The sequence below is a fragment of the Siniperca chuatsi genome, linkage group LG2 (genome assembly GCF_020085105.1).
Source record: "Siniperca chuatsi isolate FFG_IHB_CAS linkage group LG2, ASM2008510v1, whole genome shotgun sequence".
Lineage (NCBI taxonomy): Eukaryota > Metazoa > Chordata > Actinopteri > Centrarchiformes > Sinipercidae > Siniperca > Siniperca chuatsi.
Window position 1 is genome coordinate 13,526,472 of NC_058043.1, and position 15,186 is coordinate 13,541,657.

General features: G+C 38.4%; 2 protein-coding genes across 3 annotated transcripts in view; both read left to right on the forward strand.

Annotated features, from left to right (window-relative positions):
- iars1 (isoleucyl-tRNA synthetase 1) overlaps window positions 1-15,186 on the forward strand; it is a 56,450-nt gene that overhangs the window by 5,402 nt on the left and 35,862 nt on the right. For both annotated transcript variants that reach the window (XR_006380195.1, XM_044217455.1), the window contains exons 8-13: window positions 1,624-1,711; window positions 4,505-4,565; window positions 4,802-4,897; window positions 7,102-7,224; window positions 12,447-12,538; window positions 13,936-14,034. Coding sequence is in view for 1 of the 2 variants with exons in the window: in XM_044217455.1 (XP_044073390.1) it covers window positions 1,624-1,711; window positions 4,505-4,565; window positions 4,802-4,897; window positions 7,102-7,224; window positions 12,447-12,538; window positions 13,936-14,034 (559 nt within the window). In the remaining variant the exon portion in view is untranslated. The remainder of the gene's footprint in view (window positions 1-1,623; window positions 1,712-4,504; window positions 4,566-4,801; window positions 4,898-7,101; window positions 7,225-12,446; window positions 12,539-13,935; window positions 14,035-15,186) is intronic.
- LOC122885810 (desmin-like) lies at window positions 7,247-10,414 on the forward strand. The gene has a single exon (XM_044217468.1). The coding sequence runs from the start codon at window positions 8,056-8,058 to the stop codon at window positions 9,190-9,192; it is 1,137 nt and encodes a 378-aa protein (XP_044073403.1). The 5' UTR covers window positions 7,247-8,055; the 3' UTR covers window positions 9,193-10,414.

Below are 15,186 nucleotides of genomic sequence, written 5' to 3' on the forward strand. Positions count from 1 at the left end.
TCAGCCATCATAATTTTTATTATTTACACCTGTACTTTTCTTACTGTGACATGTCAAAATGTCTCACGTGGAAAAAGGCTCACTGTAACTTAAAACGACAGTTTTGTTCATGTGTGTGTATGTCATGCACATTTGTGTATGGTTAAGACCTGAGAAATGTGGATGGACCTCAAATCAGGTCACTTAAAAAAAGTGTTGTCCTTGTTCAAATATGTATAAAAATAATACTCCAGAGAGGTGGCTAGTGTTTTTCTGTTACCCTCCTGCTATAGTTTTTGGTTCCCTGTGAGAGAAGCTGGTGGGTTTTTAAAAAGATGACCTAGATTCATACCAGTTTGTCATAGCCTCTTTGATCCTGCAGGGGGCACTGTTGAAGCACAGTCTGTCATCTTGACTGCACCGCCTGTGCTGTGCTGCATGGGAGACCGCCTTGGAATACCAATGAATGTTTGTTTTTTTTTGTATCAGCTCAGTCTCTCTTTTTATCTTGCGTCCTCTCTCTTGCTCCATCTTCATCCAAAATTTTTCCCCTCATTTTCTTATTGCTCTCTCTGCCTCCACATCCACCTGTTTTTGTCCTTTGCTGTTCTTATTTTCTCTCATTCTGTCTCTTTTTGTGTCAGTCTCTTTCTCTTGCTGCCTTTTTTGCTGTTTGAGTTGAGGGCTGTCAGCAGCTCAGGTCTGAGCTGTGCAGTCATTTGTCACACCACTGAAGGGAAGAAACATTTTTTATTGATGCTGCCCCCTTCTCTCGTTTTGTATCTCAATGTCAAAGGCCATTTGGTTTTTGCCCTCTTCACAACTGTTGTCCTTGCTGTTCTCAACGTCTCCTCTCTCATTTTTCCTAAAATCCCCATTTGGCCAGTTTTTCCAGGAGGGTTCAGTTTCCCAAGATGTCAGGCAGATATCCTACATGAGGTGGCAGCTTTTCAATAAGAATAGAAACACCTGCTGAGATTTTTGTGTTAATGTCTTGACCTTCTTCAAGACATTGTTAGACTACATTATAAATGCTGTACAGGTGGATATGGAACAATGAATATACAAATAACAAGGCAGTATACCGTGGCATTATAGTTCCTTGGTTTTTGGTCCCCAAAACAAACTAACATTCAAGTAAAAAATTAAATACATAAATTAAATAAACATGTCATAAATGATGGTAAATAAACATAATAAAGAATAAAATAATATTCAATAAATAAAAAACATAAACTGGTCTTCATATTAAAGGTTAGTTCAGCTTAGGCTCTATTAATTTCTACAATTTTATACATCTTAACAGTTATTTTGCAAATTTTGAAGTCACACATTTCAAAAATTTGCAGTGCAACTGGAATTTGTTGTAAAAGCATTAAAAATGGGTGGAATTTGCATGAATTATCTTTATACCATGTCAGCTCTCTTTTAACTTGTCTTCATGTCGTTCTTACTGTATGTGGCCTGAAATGGGACGTGTTCTTGTTTAAAGTGTGCCTCCATATAACAGCAGGACAGGATTTAATATAAAGAGCCTTGTGTTAATGATAGGTCTAGATTTATTCCATACACACGCCTGGCAACAAAGTTTGGAAACCTTACTCAACAGATGCAGTCACATGTGTTTTTCTGTTCATCTCTCAGATAACGCCACAGACAAGACCTACATCATGATGGAGGCCAGGCTGGGAGCTCTGTTTAAGTCAGAAAACGAGTACACTCTCCTGGACAAGTAAGTACAGTACAGTAAGACCCTATAGCCACCTAAACAAACAAGCGTGCAAATGACTAATACCTTAAGACACAGTGAAATGAAAAATACATTTTGCTCTAATTTTGTGTCCCTGTGTTAATTGTTCATTTATCTCTTGTTACATGCTAAATATGTGTCAAAAAAAAGTTTTTGAGTATTTTTGTAACAAAATCCCTCTGTTTTCTCTTCCTGTAAAACGTAAAAATGTTTTGATGACTCATCCTGAATTTGGGGGCCATTACATAAATGTATCCAATCAAATGTAATTCGGGGTGATTAGCTAACCCCAACCATCATAAAAAACTGCACTTGACTGTTAGCTAGTGGGTAGGTAGTAGAGAAATATCATAGTAGGAGGTGTGTGTTTGGATTTCAGCTGGCAAAAACTTTGTTCACATTTCTAAATAATGTGGTTGAGATCTAATTTATCTATTTAACCCCTATCCTCCTCCTCCCGATCTTTACAATGCTGGTGGGAGGAGTTTGAGTGAAGGTGAGCGGCTATCTACAGCTCTTTATCTCTCCACAGCCTCATATTGCGCAGTTTTCACTAATCCACACCCGCTTTTAAGCAATCCAATCAAATTTTAAGGATTTGATTTAAATCTCTCTAAACCCCGACCACACATTCAGTTTCACTCAGAAATACGTCACATTACAGAAGGGTAAGACGCTCGCTGTAACTTAAAATGTAGATACTTCAGCCTGTAGGTGCCAAGGTAGAACATTTCTTTGCTGAGCTGCTGGGGAAATAATATAATAATATTTACCCAAAATAACATTAGAGTATTAAACAGTTCAATCCTTTTTCATTACTGTCAGATCTTAAGAGCAACCATACAGGGGGTACACAAAGTACTATTAACACTTTAAGTTACTAAATATCCACTGCAAAAGGTGCTACAAAAGGGTGGTCATTTAGGTTGCATGAAAGTAACAGTGCAGTACAGTATTTGTTCAACCATAATTGTAATATCTCCTGTAGTATCAACTTAAGACCGCTGTTTCTTTTTATCAGCACATTTTGTTTTTGACTGACGCATGGGCAATTTGGGCACTGATGATTTGATAGTAGCATGAGATCATGTCGCTTTAAAAATACATATAAAGCACTGATTGTCAGCTCTGTTATAGTTGACAAATGCTGCTAATTGGTATTGAAGCTAATGTGACTGACCCTTGTAATAGTGTTAATGTAGTTACTTCCGTTAGTGTTTTTCCATTAGGTGTTTACATCCCCCACTACCCTACTGAAATAAGTTGAAATAAAAGTTCAGGTTACAATAAATGTAGTTCATAAAGGTGACAATGGCAAACCATTCAACAAAATGGTGATGGGTGTTTCTTAAGTGTTGAGTATAACCATAATATTCTTACTTGGAACACTAAAACTTACAAACTTGATAAGTTGAGAAAACTCAAACCTATGGTCTCTCAGCAAGCGTCAAACTCGTGTTTCACATTTACTGTGAAAGGTGTTCTCCTGAGTTATAACTTGTCTTCCAGAGTTAAGAGACACAGATAAAGTTACTGACAGGAGAATTAGAAGACAGCTGTGTCTGCTGTTCTATGCAGCAGAAAGCAAATCAAATTCTCAATTTCCCAGTTCAGTGGATGGTTCTGGAGCAAAGGGAAAGTGCAGAATGGACCAGGGGAAAACCAGAGGTGAAATAAAGAAAACAGCTGAGTGAATAAAGGATACAGAAACCTGATAGAAAACATTTCCAGGCATGATTTATACCCACTCATCCCATATATTGGACAAATTAACTGGCAATGAAGAAGGCATGTTGAAAAATGTCTTAACTGGCAGGAGACTCATCTTCTACAAGGATAAAGTTCCCATACACAGGGAGAGAGAACAGTGACTGACTCAGCTGACAACACAAACTTTAAATTGTGATCTCAGGAGATTACCAAGGCAAGTTTTGTCCTTACCAAATAAAAACATTTTGTGAACAGTTGTGAATGCTCGAGAGGGAATTATATCATATCCCATAGTATTCTTTTATATATATATATATTCCATGGTCTGTTGAAGCTGTTGGTTGCCTAGCATCACAAGGGTGTAGGTTTGGTTTCGACATGAAGTGAGAGTTTCTTCAACAAAAAACAAACAAAAAAACCCTGAAATAATGCAAATCCTGCATCTGACATATTTGTATCAACCAACACATTATTATGACATTGGTTATCATTGTTTCCAAATTTTAGTTTAATAAAAAAATGTAGTCGGTCCACCACTTTTGTCCAGACTAAAATATCTCAACAACTACTTGATAGATTGCCATGCCATGTTATACAGACATTCATGGTTTCCAGATGATGAATTCTACTGACTTTGGTGATCCCCCGACTTTTCCTCTAGCGCCAACACGAGGTTGACATTTGTAGCTTTGAGTGAAATGTCTCAACAATTGTTGGATGGATTGCCATGACATTTGGTACACACATTCATGTTTCTCTCCGAGTTAATTGTTAGGTCCCTTAGATTTCCATCTAGCACCATCATCAGGTCAAAAATTTTTATTTCCTTAATACTTTGATTTATGACCAAATATCCCCATCAGTTGTACTTGTGTGTGCTAATTGCAAATGTTAGCATGCTAAAATACTAAAGACACCTTTTTTGGTCATTGTTTCCTTTATTTGAAGGCTTGCCTGTATGTTGTCAGAAGTCGTGGTTGTACAAGTTTTCTGCTGGTTCAATGCAGGGAAGGTGAATTATAGATATTGAAACAAGGACTTTATAAGTGTTTTATGTATTTTTAGATTTCCTGGCAAGACGCTGAAAGGAAAAAAATACAAGCCTCTTTTCCAGTACTTTGCCAAGGTTTGTAGACTCTGTGTTCTTGTTCCTGACTGTTTTGTAGTTTTATGTATTGTTGGACACAAAATGAAGACAGACCTATGTCTCACTTTAATTACCTGTCTGACCACAAATTGGCAACTCAACTTACATTCTCTAAATATGTCTCTTAATCTCTTACTATCTGTGGCGCTATTTCTTTTGCTTTCTCACCACTCGCCCCCCTTCATCAAATTCTCCTCGTCCTCATTTCACTTCAGTGTGGGGAGAAAGGAGCGTTCCAGGTGGTGATGGATAACTACGTCAAGGAGGAAGAGGGCACAGGAGTGGTCCACCAGGCACCTTACTTTGGAGCTGTGAGTGTGGTCTTTTGCTGTTTACCTGCTATTTTTCTTAGTCTCTGCTGTAACCACAGAGTTTCCTTGCCAAGATCAAGAGATTCATTTTTTGGCAAATTCTCACATTTGAGAAGCACAGACCAGCAAATGTTTAGTATTTTAAATTACTCGGTAATAGTCAATAATCAGTTGATCAACTAATTGTTTCAACACCACTACTGTAGTTTACCAAAAGTACACAAGTATATGATTTACATGATAAGAATACTGCTAACAGAAGTGGAGAATTAGCATCCACTACTAAAAATATTTATGGTGTTAAATTTCCAGACCAGCCAGATACTAATGAATAATGGACGTACTTTGACAGTTTATCAGAGTCTTAGGCATAAGCCTGGTTGTCAGGAGTCTCAATCAAGACCAAGACCTTTAAGATTAAACAGAGACAAAGAGATTATAAGATATATCTCAAGCTTTTTCAAAAGGTAGAATTGCACAGGTTTATTGTACTGTGATGGCTGAGAATGTGGAGGTGGAAGACAAGTTGCTCGTTTGTCCTGTGTTCAGCCCTTACCGTTGATCCTTCTCCCTTCTGTCACTGTCATGGGGCTCCACCTGCCTCTGTTGGGCTCACTAAGCCCACCCTTCTCCTTTTTTAATTATAATGTACTTCCCGTCCCTGAGTGATTTGGAATAAGAGAAGTTGAGAAATGTACTTTTAAAACGTAAGCTTGATTGTCCAGTGCTGCAGATGCTCATATGGAGAATGAGGTCACCCTTGTCGAGTGTAACTCCATGAGTGCCATCCTATGTTAAAAAAGTGCATCCAGAACTGTTTAGTCTTTCTAGCAGCATAACTGCATTGTTTTTACTGATATAACTCAATTCAATTATGTTCTATTTTATGTTCTATTATGCACCATTTTGTAGTTGCTTATATTTTCGGAATTTGCAGAGCGGTTTTTATTGTTTAGTCTAGTTGCATTGCTTTAAGTCCCTTTAGCCATTGCCAGTGTAGCTCCTGTATACTGGAGTTAACACATGCAGACATTGGTTTATATATCACTTTATATATAGCGGGAAACTTCATCCTGAACAAGATTTGTTCATGATACTAACAATGACAGCAATATGATTTGGTGTTTCAAAACTTGAGCCCAAGGCCAACACATTTTATCAAGACTAATCAGGGCCCACTTGAGAACTGTGACCCTGTTTGGGAAAACCATTTAATTAATTGTCTTACAATACCTTCTATCTTGTTTTCTTATCATTTTTATGTTTTTGATAAATGTAGAATACTGTGTCTGTTTGAAATACTTTCAGCCTCTAATGGGTACCATGTTTCTTTGTGTACTCACATTGATGTGTATGCTTATTGGAGAGACTTTCATGAAATCAGTCCCTATGGGGCTGTTAAGTAAACTCTTCACATCAATATCTCACTTACATTTGCATTTATTTAGTGATCACATTCACATTGATTAGTTGGTGAAAATCTGAAACACAAATGCATTTGCTCTGAAGATATACAGTAAGAAGAAATGCGCTGCCAAATGTTTCAAATTTTATCTTGTTTTGACTAGATGTGAAATGACCCTGTGAGCCATCCATCTTGGATCTTGACAGGGGGTTTGAATACAAAATACATTTACAGCTGAACAGTACTCAGATCTTTCATGCATAGCTGTCACATACCAGTAGCGCTTGTTTCAACACTATAAAAAGTATCCAGCTCAACAAGGAATTTAATATAGAGTCATAACATATCTAAACTAGTGAAACTGTCTGCCAGAGGGGTTAGATCATTTCTTAGTTTCATATACAGTTGGATCTATTTGGAGAATATTATTGAAACAAATGACACGAGCTTGAAATAAATGGGTCACTGTATCAAGATAGTATCAAGATATTGTTACTTAATTAATTACAAACACATTTTCAAGATTTAGTAATAGGTTACTGTACATGACTTCGTTATAATTAGGGCTGCAAGTAAGAATTATTTTCATGATTATTATTTTCTCAATTAATCGATTAATTGTTTAATCTATAACATCAGAAAATAAGCTGACATATTCAACGGCTTGTTGAATTGATTAATCGACTAAATGATTCAGCTTTAGTTACAATGCATATTTTATTTGCAGTGAATTACATTAAGAATAAATAATACCTCCACTCACTAAACCCCTTTAAACTGTGTATTATTCTCTCCGCAGGATGATTACAGGGTGTGCACAGAATTCAACATCATCCAGAGGGACCAGGCTCCTATCTGCCCTGTGGACGCCTCGGGCTGCTTCACTTCAGAGGTCACTGACTTTGCGGGACAGTATGTCAAAGTGAGTGACACATCAGACATTTACATGTAGATTAGGTTAGCAGGCATTTCAGGCATTCTACCCCACTGGTAGGATACACGGGATAAATTCCTCAACGATATTGATAGCTGGTTTAATTCAGCATTTCATTTCCCGCTGTTTTATATCTGGATAATATACCTTTCTGTAATGACTTTTTCCCTCTTCCATTGCGCAGAACTGTGCCCTTTCTTCTTGGTCATAGGTTTAATGCTTTTTAGAATTTAGTTTTGTGGTAACTGAAATGAGAATATGAAATATTTTTAAAATTGTTTCCAAATCTAATTTTAAATTATTCTATAGGTGCATAACTTGCTCATTGATGTGGAGGGAGTTAAGGGAATCCGCGTCAGAGCAGTTTCACAAAGTTGTGTAGGAAAACCTACTACCAAAACACATTGTCACTGTTTACCAGTGCACTGGGTGCCCTCTTCCTCCCTGTCACACCCAACTTCATTATCATCCTAAGTGGATAGTGAGTGAAAAATAGCAGGCATGCATGATCTGATCACTATTTCGCATCCTGGCGCAAAGGCCAGGGAGTGGACTTGACCCGCCTGGCTACTAACAGTACAGCGTTAGCTAATAAAGAGCATGCAGCCACAGTTCACTGAAAGTCTGTCATAATCCACTTTTGAAATATGTTAAAACCAAGCGTGAGTTTCAAGGCTGTCTGAGACATTCTTTATTGCCGTATAAAAACTTGGAGGTGATCTGAGGGAGCGTCAGTCGCAACGTGGGCCACACAAACAGAAGTCGAGAGAGCAGCTGTTCCTCTGTAAACTAAAAAACAAACCCAGTATTTTACACAACATGAGAGCCACATCTTACACCCAGAAGAGCCTGCAGGTTAGCGGCTCCGGCGGCAGAGTAAGGGTTCAGAGCCCGTCGCCTTCCCGGTGCCGTGGATCCTCATATGACAGCCGTGGACGCTCGGGTTATCGCAGCACTGCCATCGAGTTGGGCACAGAGATACACCAGCACCATGCCAACGAGAAAGAGGAGATGCAGGAACTCAATGTGAAGTTTGCAGGATACATCGAGAAGGTCCAAGCACTAGAGCAGAGAAATGCAGCTCTTCAAGCTGAGCTGTCTGCACTGCAGAGCCGCTACAAGGGAGGCCCCACAGGCATTGGAGAAGAATATGAGCTCAAGTTTAAAGAGGTGCGGGAGCTGATTGAAGCCTTGACTAATGAGAAGGGAGCAGCTGATATCGAGCGAGGCTACATTGAAGAAGAGGTCGAAGTGTGGAGACTAAAGCTGGAGGAGGAGCTGGCACTCAAAGAAGAGGCAGAGATGATCCTGAGGGAGTTTTGCCAGGATGTTGACAATGCCACACTGCAGAAGGCTGAGCTGGAGAAGCGTATAGAGCAACTGGTGGCCGAGATAGAGTTTCTCAAGAAGCTGCATGATGAAGAGGTGGCTGACATCATGAAGCAGATTGAGGACTCAAAGATTACTGCAGAGCTGGATAGCGATCGACCTGACCTGGCTGCTTATCTGCGCAACATGCGTGCAGAGATAGAAACTGTTGCTGCCCGCAACGTCCAGGAAGCTGAGAAGTGGTACAAGAGCAAGTTTGACACCCTCAAGGAGCATGCTAGCAAACATGAGGTGCAAATGAAGACCATGAAAGACGAGATCACGACCTTTCACAACCAAGTGACAGACCTACAGAACCAGATTGACGGGCTGAGGGCTCGCAACACAGCCCTGGAGCAGCAGCTGGAGGACATGGAGATGTCTCACATGGATAAGGTGGGGAGCCTTGATGGTGTCATTGCTCAGTTGGAGGCCCAGCTCTGCGAAACCAAACTGGAGATGACCAAGTATCTCCAAGACTACCAGGAACTGCTGCACATTAAGCTCAAGCTGGATGCGGAGATCGCCACCTACAGGAAGCTGCTGGAAGGGGAGGAGCACAGGCTTGGAATTGCCAAAGATGTCTAAATATCCATGATGAGAGGAACCGCAAGTCCAAAACAGCCACAGAGAAGACCAGCAGAGCATCATGGAGTGGAGAGATCAGCTCATTCTAGTTAAAAAGACTTCCCTATCTTACCCATTCTTTCTCTATTTTATCCTCCTTACTCAAAGGGCTGGGTATTGTTTGAAATGTTTCAACACCAGCGCCGATACGACACTTGAGTTTCAGAATGGATACCTAAATGATACTTTTCTTGAAACCTTACTTTGAGATATGTTTTTTCTACAAAAACATTTTTTCATTTAACAAACAATGACAATAATGTCAAATGTTAAACGTTGTCTTAACACATGTTCTTTCACAAGAACTCTAGAAATGGCAAAATTTTGACTATGCATACCTATTTTAATGAGGTTCTGGCTCGCAGTCATACATCCACACAAAAGAAAGATTTACATGTGCGCGGCTTTCCCAAAATTTTGATTCAAATCAGAAAGTATCTGATCAAAAAATAAGTAAATAAGATTACAAATCTGACAAAACATTTGATGCCAGCTTTCTGTACTTGACCGTTCTGGATACTCAGTGCTACAGACACATTGTGCTCGGTACCCAAGAAGTATTGGGGTTCAATACCCAGCCCACCTTACCCTGTTACTTACCTTGCCACATCCTGACCCCATTGTCCTTACGTCTTTGCTTACAATGTCTACTTGCTACCAATTCTTCCCAGTACCCAGCCCTACAGTCCTTAATTTTACATCATTTTCTCAAAACAACCTCCCTGCCACTTCTCTTGCCTTTCCCTAACCAGCTCTACCCTGTCTCCCCCAGTACTCCCCTGCTCCTGTTTTATGGCAGCCCTCAGGTCTTCTTAGTCAGACCCTTTTCCTTTACTCCTTTTCCTACAACACCCTTGCTGAATCCACCTTCCCTTTTTTCTTGCCAAATCAACCCTGCTGTTATACCTCTTACCATTTCTGTCACTTCCCTTTGCTACATCTGTCACAGCTTCTCTTGATTAAATTTTAGGATCCCACCTCCTTTACCAAAAACACTTTTGTCCTGCTGTGATGCGTCACATCTCAACCCAAACAAAGCAGAATAAATATCAGTAGTGTTATGACTGGTCTTTACAGTGCCCCCTGATTATTCCAAATGTTTTGACATGACACAACTATTGACCATTTACACTAATGTTGACCAACTATTAATTAATAAAGATTGAAGTGAGTGCATACAAAATAATGCATGATCATTTTTTCTTTCTCATGTGAGTTGCCTGTTTTGGTCTTTAATGATCTGTCTTTTCTCGCTGGTCTACTTTGTCTCTTTCTGTAATAACTTTATTTCTTTGTCTGCTTTCTATCCATCTCTTTACCTTCTCTTACCCTCATTTTAACCTACAAAATAGGAAATGTGCTGAAAAGCAGTCCTTACTGAGTCAGGTGCAGTAAATTACAATAATTTTAGTATTAGTAGCTTTTTGCTTTATCCTGTAAAGAAATTCTAAATGTGCCACTAAGGAATAAAATGGCTGTGTGAATCTAGCCTTAGGTCGCTGTTTTCCATAGTTTAACTGGGGTAGTTCAAATTCTTACACAAGAGAAAGATTACTGTTTTGGAACCGTTAACTCTGCTGATTAATTATGCTTTGTGACAAAGTGTCACAAATATGTGTCAGTAATCTAGTAACATATTGAGTAACCCTTGTTTATACTCAATTGGCCAGGTAGTGAAATGGGTTTATTTTCTCGATGGGTTGCAGGCAAGCTTCCAATGAGTCTCCACATCACAGGTGTACTTTCATGTTTTAATGAGCCTGGGTCAGGGCATAACAAAATTTACTCCTGGCTGAGGAAGTTTAAAACCCCTCTCTCTACAAAGAGGTCACCACCAACAGTCTGCCAAACACCTTGCTGAAAAGTCATATTTATGAGCTTCCTGTGAATTGGTCAGAGGTAGATGAAATAGTATGTGATAAAGCACAGGGCTGATTGCATATTAGATTGTTTGCTATAAACAATGAGCTGGATGACAAACAGAATATTTCTCCCTACCTGTTTGGTGATATTTATAACAGCTGTATGAGCAGATCGTGACCATGGCTGTGAATTTACCTTGTTTTTTCTTAAAGGGAAGAATAAAGCCATGGTCCATAATCCAGAGCTTTCCTACCTGAAGGAGAACATTTATATTTTAAAAAATAAAAAATTTAATTACCTGGTGATAAAGAAATGGTAGGACAAACATTTTGTCTGAACTGGCAGTGATGCACAGTAGTGTTACCATGTCACGGTTTCTCTTAAAAACAAATAAAGTAAAAATACATAAAAATTGCACAATTTCTGGGTAAACATCTTATTATAGGTTGCTTTTGTAGAATATGTACAGGGGAACTACTGGTCTGTACTGAATATAATAATATAATGTTAAATATATACAGTAATACGATAAAATACAATATCATATATTCTATATATATATAATACCATAGTAATAAGTACAGCTGTGGTTGTGCTACTGCACATTATGAATACACAAGATTGTCTTCATCTGAAGAGTTTTACAGAATAACATGTAAAGGACAAATGATATACAAATGATGAAGATAACTATTTAAGACAAATATATTGTATAGTGTTTTAAATAAAGCACTTTTAATTTCTGTTCATTTCGAAGATGCAAAAAATGGTGTGGTGTCATCCAGAAGTTATTTTTTCACTGCAATGTTAAATACGGCTGACAATTTATGGCAGAATGTATAATTAATATGTTATTAATATTATGTGAAAATGAACATGAGAAATGGACATACGGGAAAAAATACATAATCAAAAAAACTGTAATTTAAAGATATGCTACACAAAGAAACTATTCACTGCAGGTTGCAGTAAATGATTATATCCCAGGTAATTAAATAAATAAATAAAAAGCTTGGGTTGCAAATGTACTTTCATAATCTGGTTTTCACCTGGATTTTTAGTATCATCATTAAAATTTCACCTCCATTTTTTCATGTTTAAAATACATGGTCCTCTTGTCTTTGCTGACCTCCAGTGGTTTAACTTCTCCCCTTGTAGCAGTGATGCACAGGTGTACTCCAGGGTGTGTCAGTACACTCTGACATCATAGTTCCACACTTCTGGCCACCCCCAACCACATGGAAACTTTAACCACAGAGGACAGTGAAACACAGCCCTCCATTCTGGCGTTAAGTTACTCTTTAAAGCTTCATTTTATAAATCATGTCTATTGTTTTGGTGTTCTTTTATAGGATGCTGACAAGAATATCATCAAGTGGCTGAAGGAGAAGGGTCGTCTCGTCAATGCCAGCAGTTTCAAACATAGTTACCCCTTCTGCTGGAGGTGAGACATGTTAGGAAATCAACAGCTTCACTTTGAGTCTTCTACTGTGGACCCTTAAAACAATGTTTATAGAATAACCCCACCTGTTGAAGGTCAGGGTTGGAGGTCACAGATGTTAAGCCTGTACAAATTAAATATGAAATTTTCTACTTCAATACAGGCAGCCTTATTTAGTGGTAGAAGACATACAGTTCAGCGTTCAGTACAGTGTTTAAAAGTGGAGGTGTGAGGTTCTTCTGTGCTCATGCCTCCCTCAGGAGCGTCAGAATCACTCCACAAAGCCAATGTCAGCATGGTGACACACACATAACCTCTCAGGGTCACACATTATCACATCATAACTAACAGGCACATGCAAACACACACACCCAAACTTACTTTTTGAGCAGACTAAATCACTCTCTCCCTTGGAGCAGCTGCAGGCTGAGCAGAGCAGGATTAATTAACCCAGTAAATATGCAGAGATGTGCTCTCTAAGCCACAAGGAGACACAGGTTCAAAGAGATGTAACAGTTGTGTTATTAACCACTCAGCACCTGTAAGGGAGAACTCAGCCATGGTGGAGGGAGCTCTGCTTTAGACAAAAATTAAAGAATACTCCTTAAACTACAGATTGATGGAGAAGATGAAAACAGTGCAACATTATTAAAATATATTCAGTAGCAAAAAGTCAAACAATAGAATTATGATGTGAAAACTGAGGTTTCGGTTCTGCATTCATTTTTACCGCATGTACATTCAGGACACATATTTTGCAGGTATACTTTTTATATCCTGTTCACCAACTTAGTTTAGCGTGTAAGCGTACTAACATTTGCTAATTAGCACTAAATATGGTAAATGTGTGGGAATGTCATTATTTTTGCAGATATTTGGTTATAAATTAGAGTATTGGACAAATTTAGATTTTGACCTGATGATGGTGCTAGATGAAAAGTCGGGATCACCAGAGTTATTACAATTCATCCTAAGGGGAACATGAAGGTTTGTACAAAATTTCATGGAAATCCATCAAATAGTTGTTGAGATATTTCAGTGTGAACCAAAGTGGTGGACTGAACGACTGAGTGACACATTCCTAGCGCTAAAAAAACACAACCACCTATTGACCGTACCAGCCCAGTTTCTAAAGAGAATTCAGTGATTAATACAGCAGGACAAAATATAAGAAAATACACAATATGCAAAAGTAAATAACAATCCTTAGCTTCCAACCTGAAAAGAAATGGCTTGCTTCATGAATTAGAATTTATCTTAAAAATGCAATTTTCATACATTCTTATTAGTAGTATTAGTATTATTTTTTTCTTGATTTTTTTTTATTTTTATTTTATTTTATTTTTTAAGTCAGTATGTTGCAGCCTTGTGTTTTATGTAATGTGTTTATGCTCTTTTAGGTCTGACACGCCCCTGATCTACAAAGCCGTCCCTAGCTGGTTTGTTCGAGTGGAGCACATGGTGGAGAAACTACTGGAAAACAATGGCAAATGCTACTGGTAAGCTGTTTTCTGCAACAAGCGATAACTAGCTTGATGCTAAGAGACAGCGAATTGGCAGCTATGTGCATCTTGCCAAACAGGTGGTCTAAAATACCTCTAGACAAGACAGACAGCCGTCGCAGCCCCAAAACAATTACAGCCGTGATTCTGCACAACCATGTCAAGTTGTTTGTTGCAGTCATGAATCAGAATCAGAAATACTTTATTGATCCCCGAGGGGAAACTCTTTAAGCTTAAGCTTAATTAGAAAGCTGCATAAGAGCATCACCCTCAGTGTGCAGTCACACAGACAGGGAGGAAATATGAACCTGTCTCTGCAGGACAGCTATTTATCACTGGGCATAGTAATTTTAAGTTATTGGATTTAAAATGCAAGTTGTTGCAAGGATTTTCTGTATTAGTCATTAAATGGGGTTAAAATCCTCATCAAAGCATTTTATTATGATGCACAAGGGACTGATGTTTTATAGAAAACATGAGCATGATGCTAATTGTAATGGCAGAACGTGGAGCAAAAGTAAGCGTCAGCTTTGCTAAGTGGTATTACCCCTGGTGCTCCCAGTGCTCTTTTCTGAGCCACAGTAGCTGCCTCTGGTAATGGGACTGTCAAACTGAGATGAATGACTAGCCGCTAGGAAGGTGAAGACGCACAGACACACATATATACAGAGACCGACACAAACATACACACTACTTTAAAGGCTAAATTCCTTATCTGAGGGGTACTAGAGTTGCATGTAAGAGAGGACAACCATGTCCATATGTATATGTGATAGTGTGTTTTGCATTTTTTAAAGTAGAATAGGACTGCAAGTAACGATTATTTTTTTCTATTTATGAAGTAATCACAAAATAGCTACTATTTTAGCAGAAAATTTACTATCATAGAAATTTAAGAAAACCAATGAATATTCACATTTGAGAAGCTTGAACCACTGAATTTTGCAGTTTTTGCTAAAAAAAAAATGACTTAAAACAATTACTCTATTATGAAAATAGTTGCTGATCAAATTTCTGCCGACCCACCATTCAGTTAATCGTAGAATAAAGAGTAGAATACAACGCGATGTAAGGTATTTGTAGACATGATGAAACATTTATGTTGACTGTGTGTCTAAAGAATCACAGTAAATTCATTATAATTTTAAT

Coding starts and splice junctions, on each gene's coding strand:
- LOC122885810 (XM_044217468.1), top strand. CDS start 8,056: ATGAGAGCCACATCTTACACCCAGAAGAGCCTGCAGGTTAGCGGCTCC.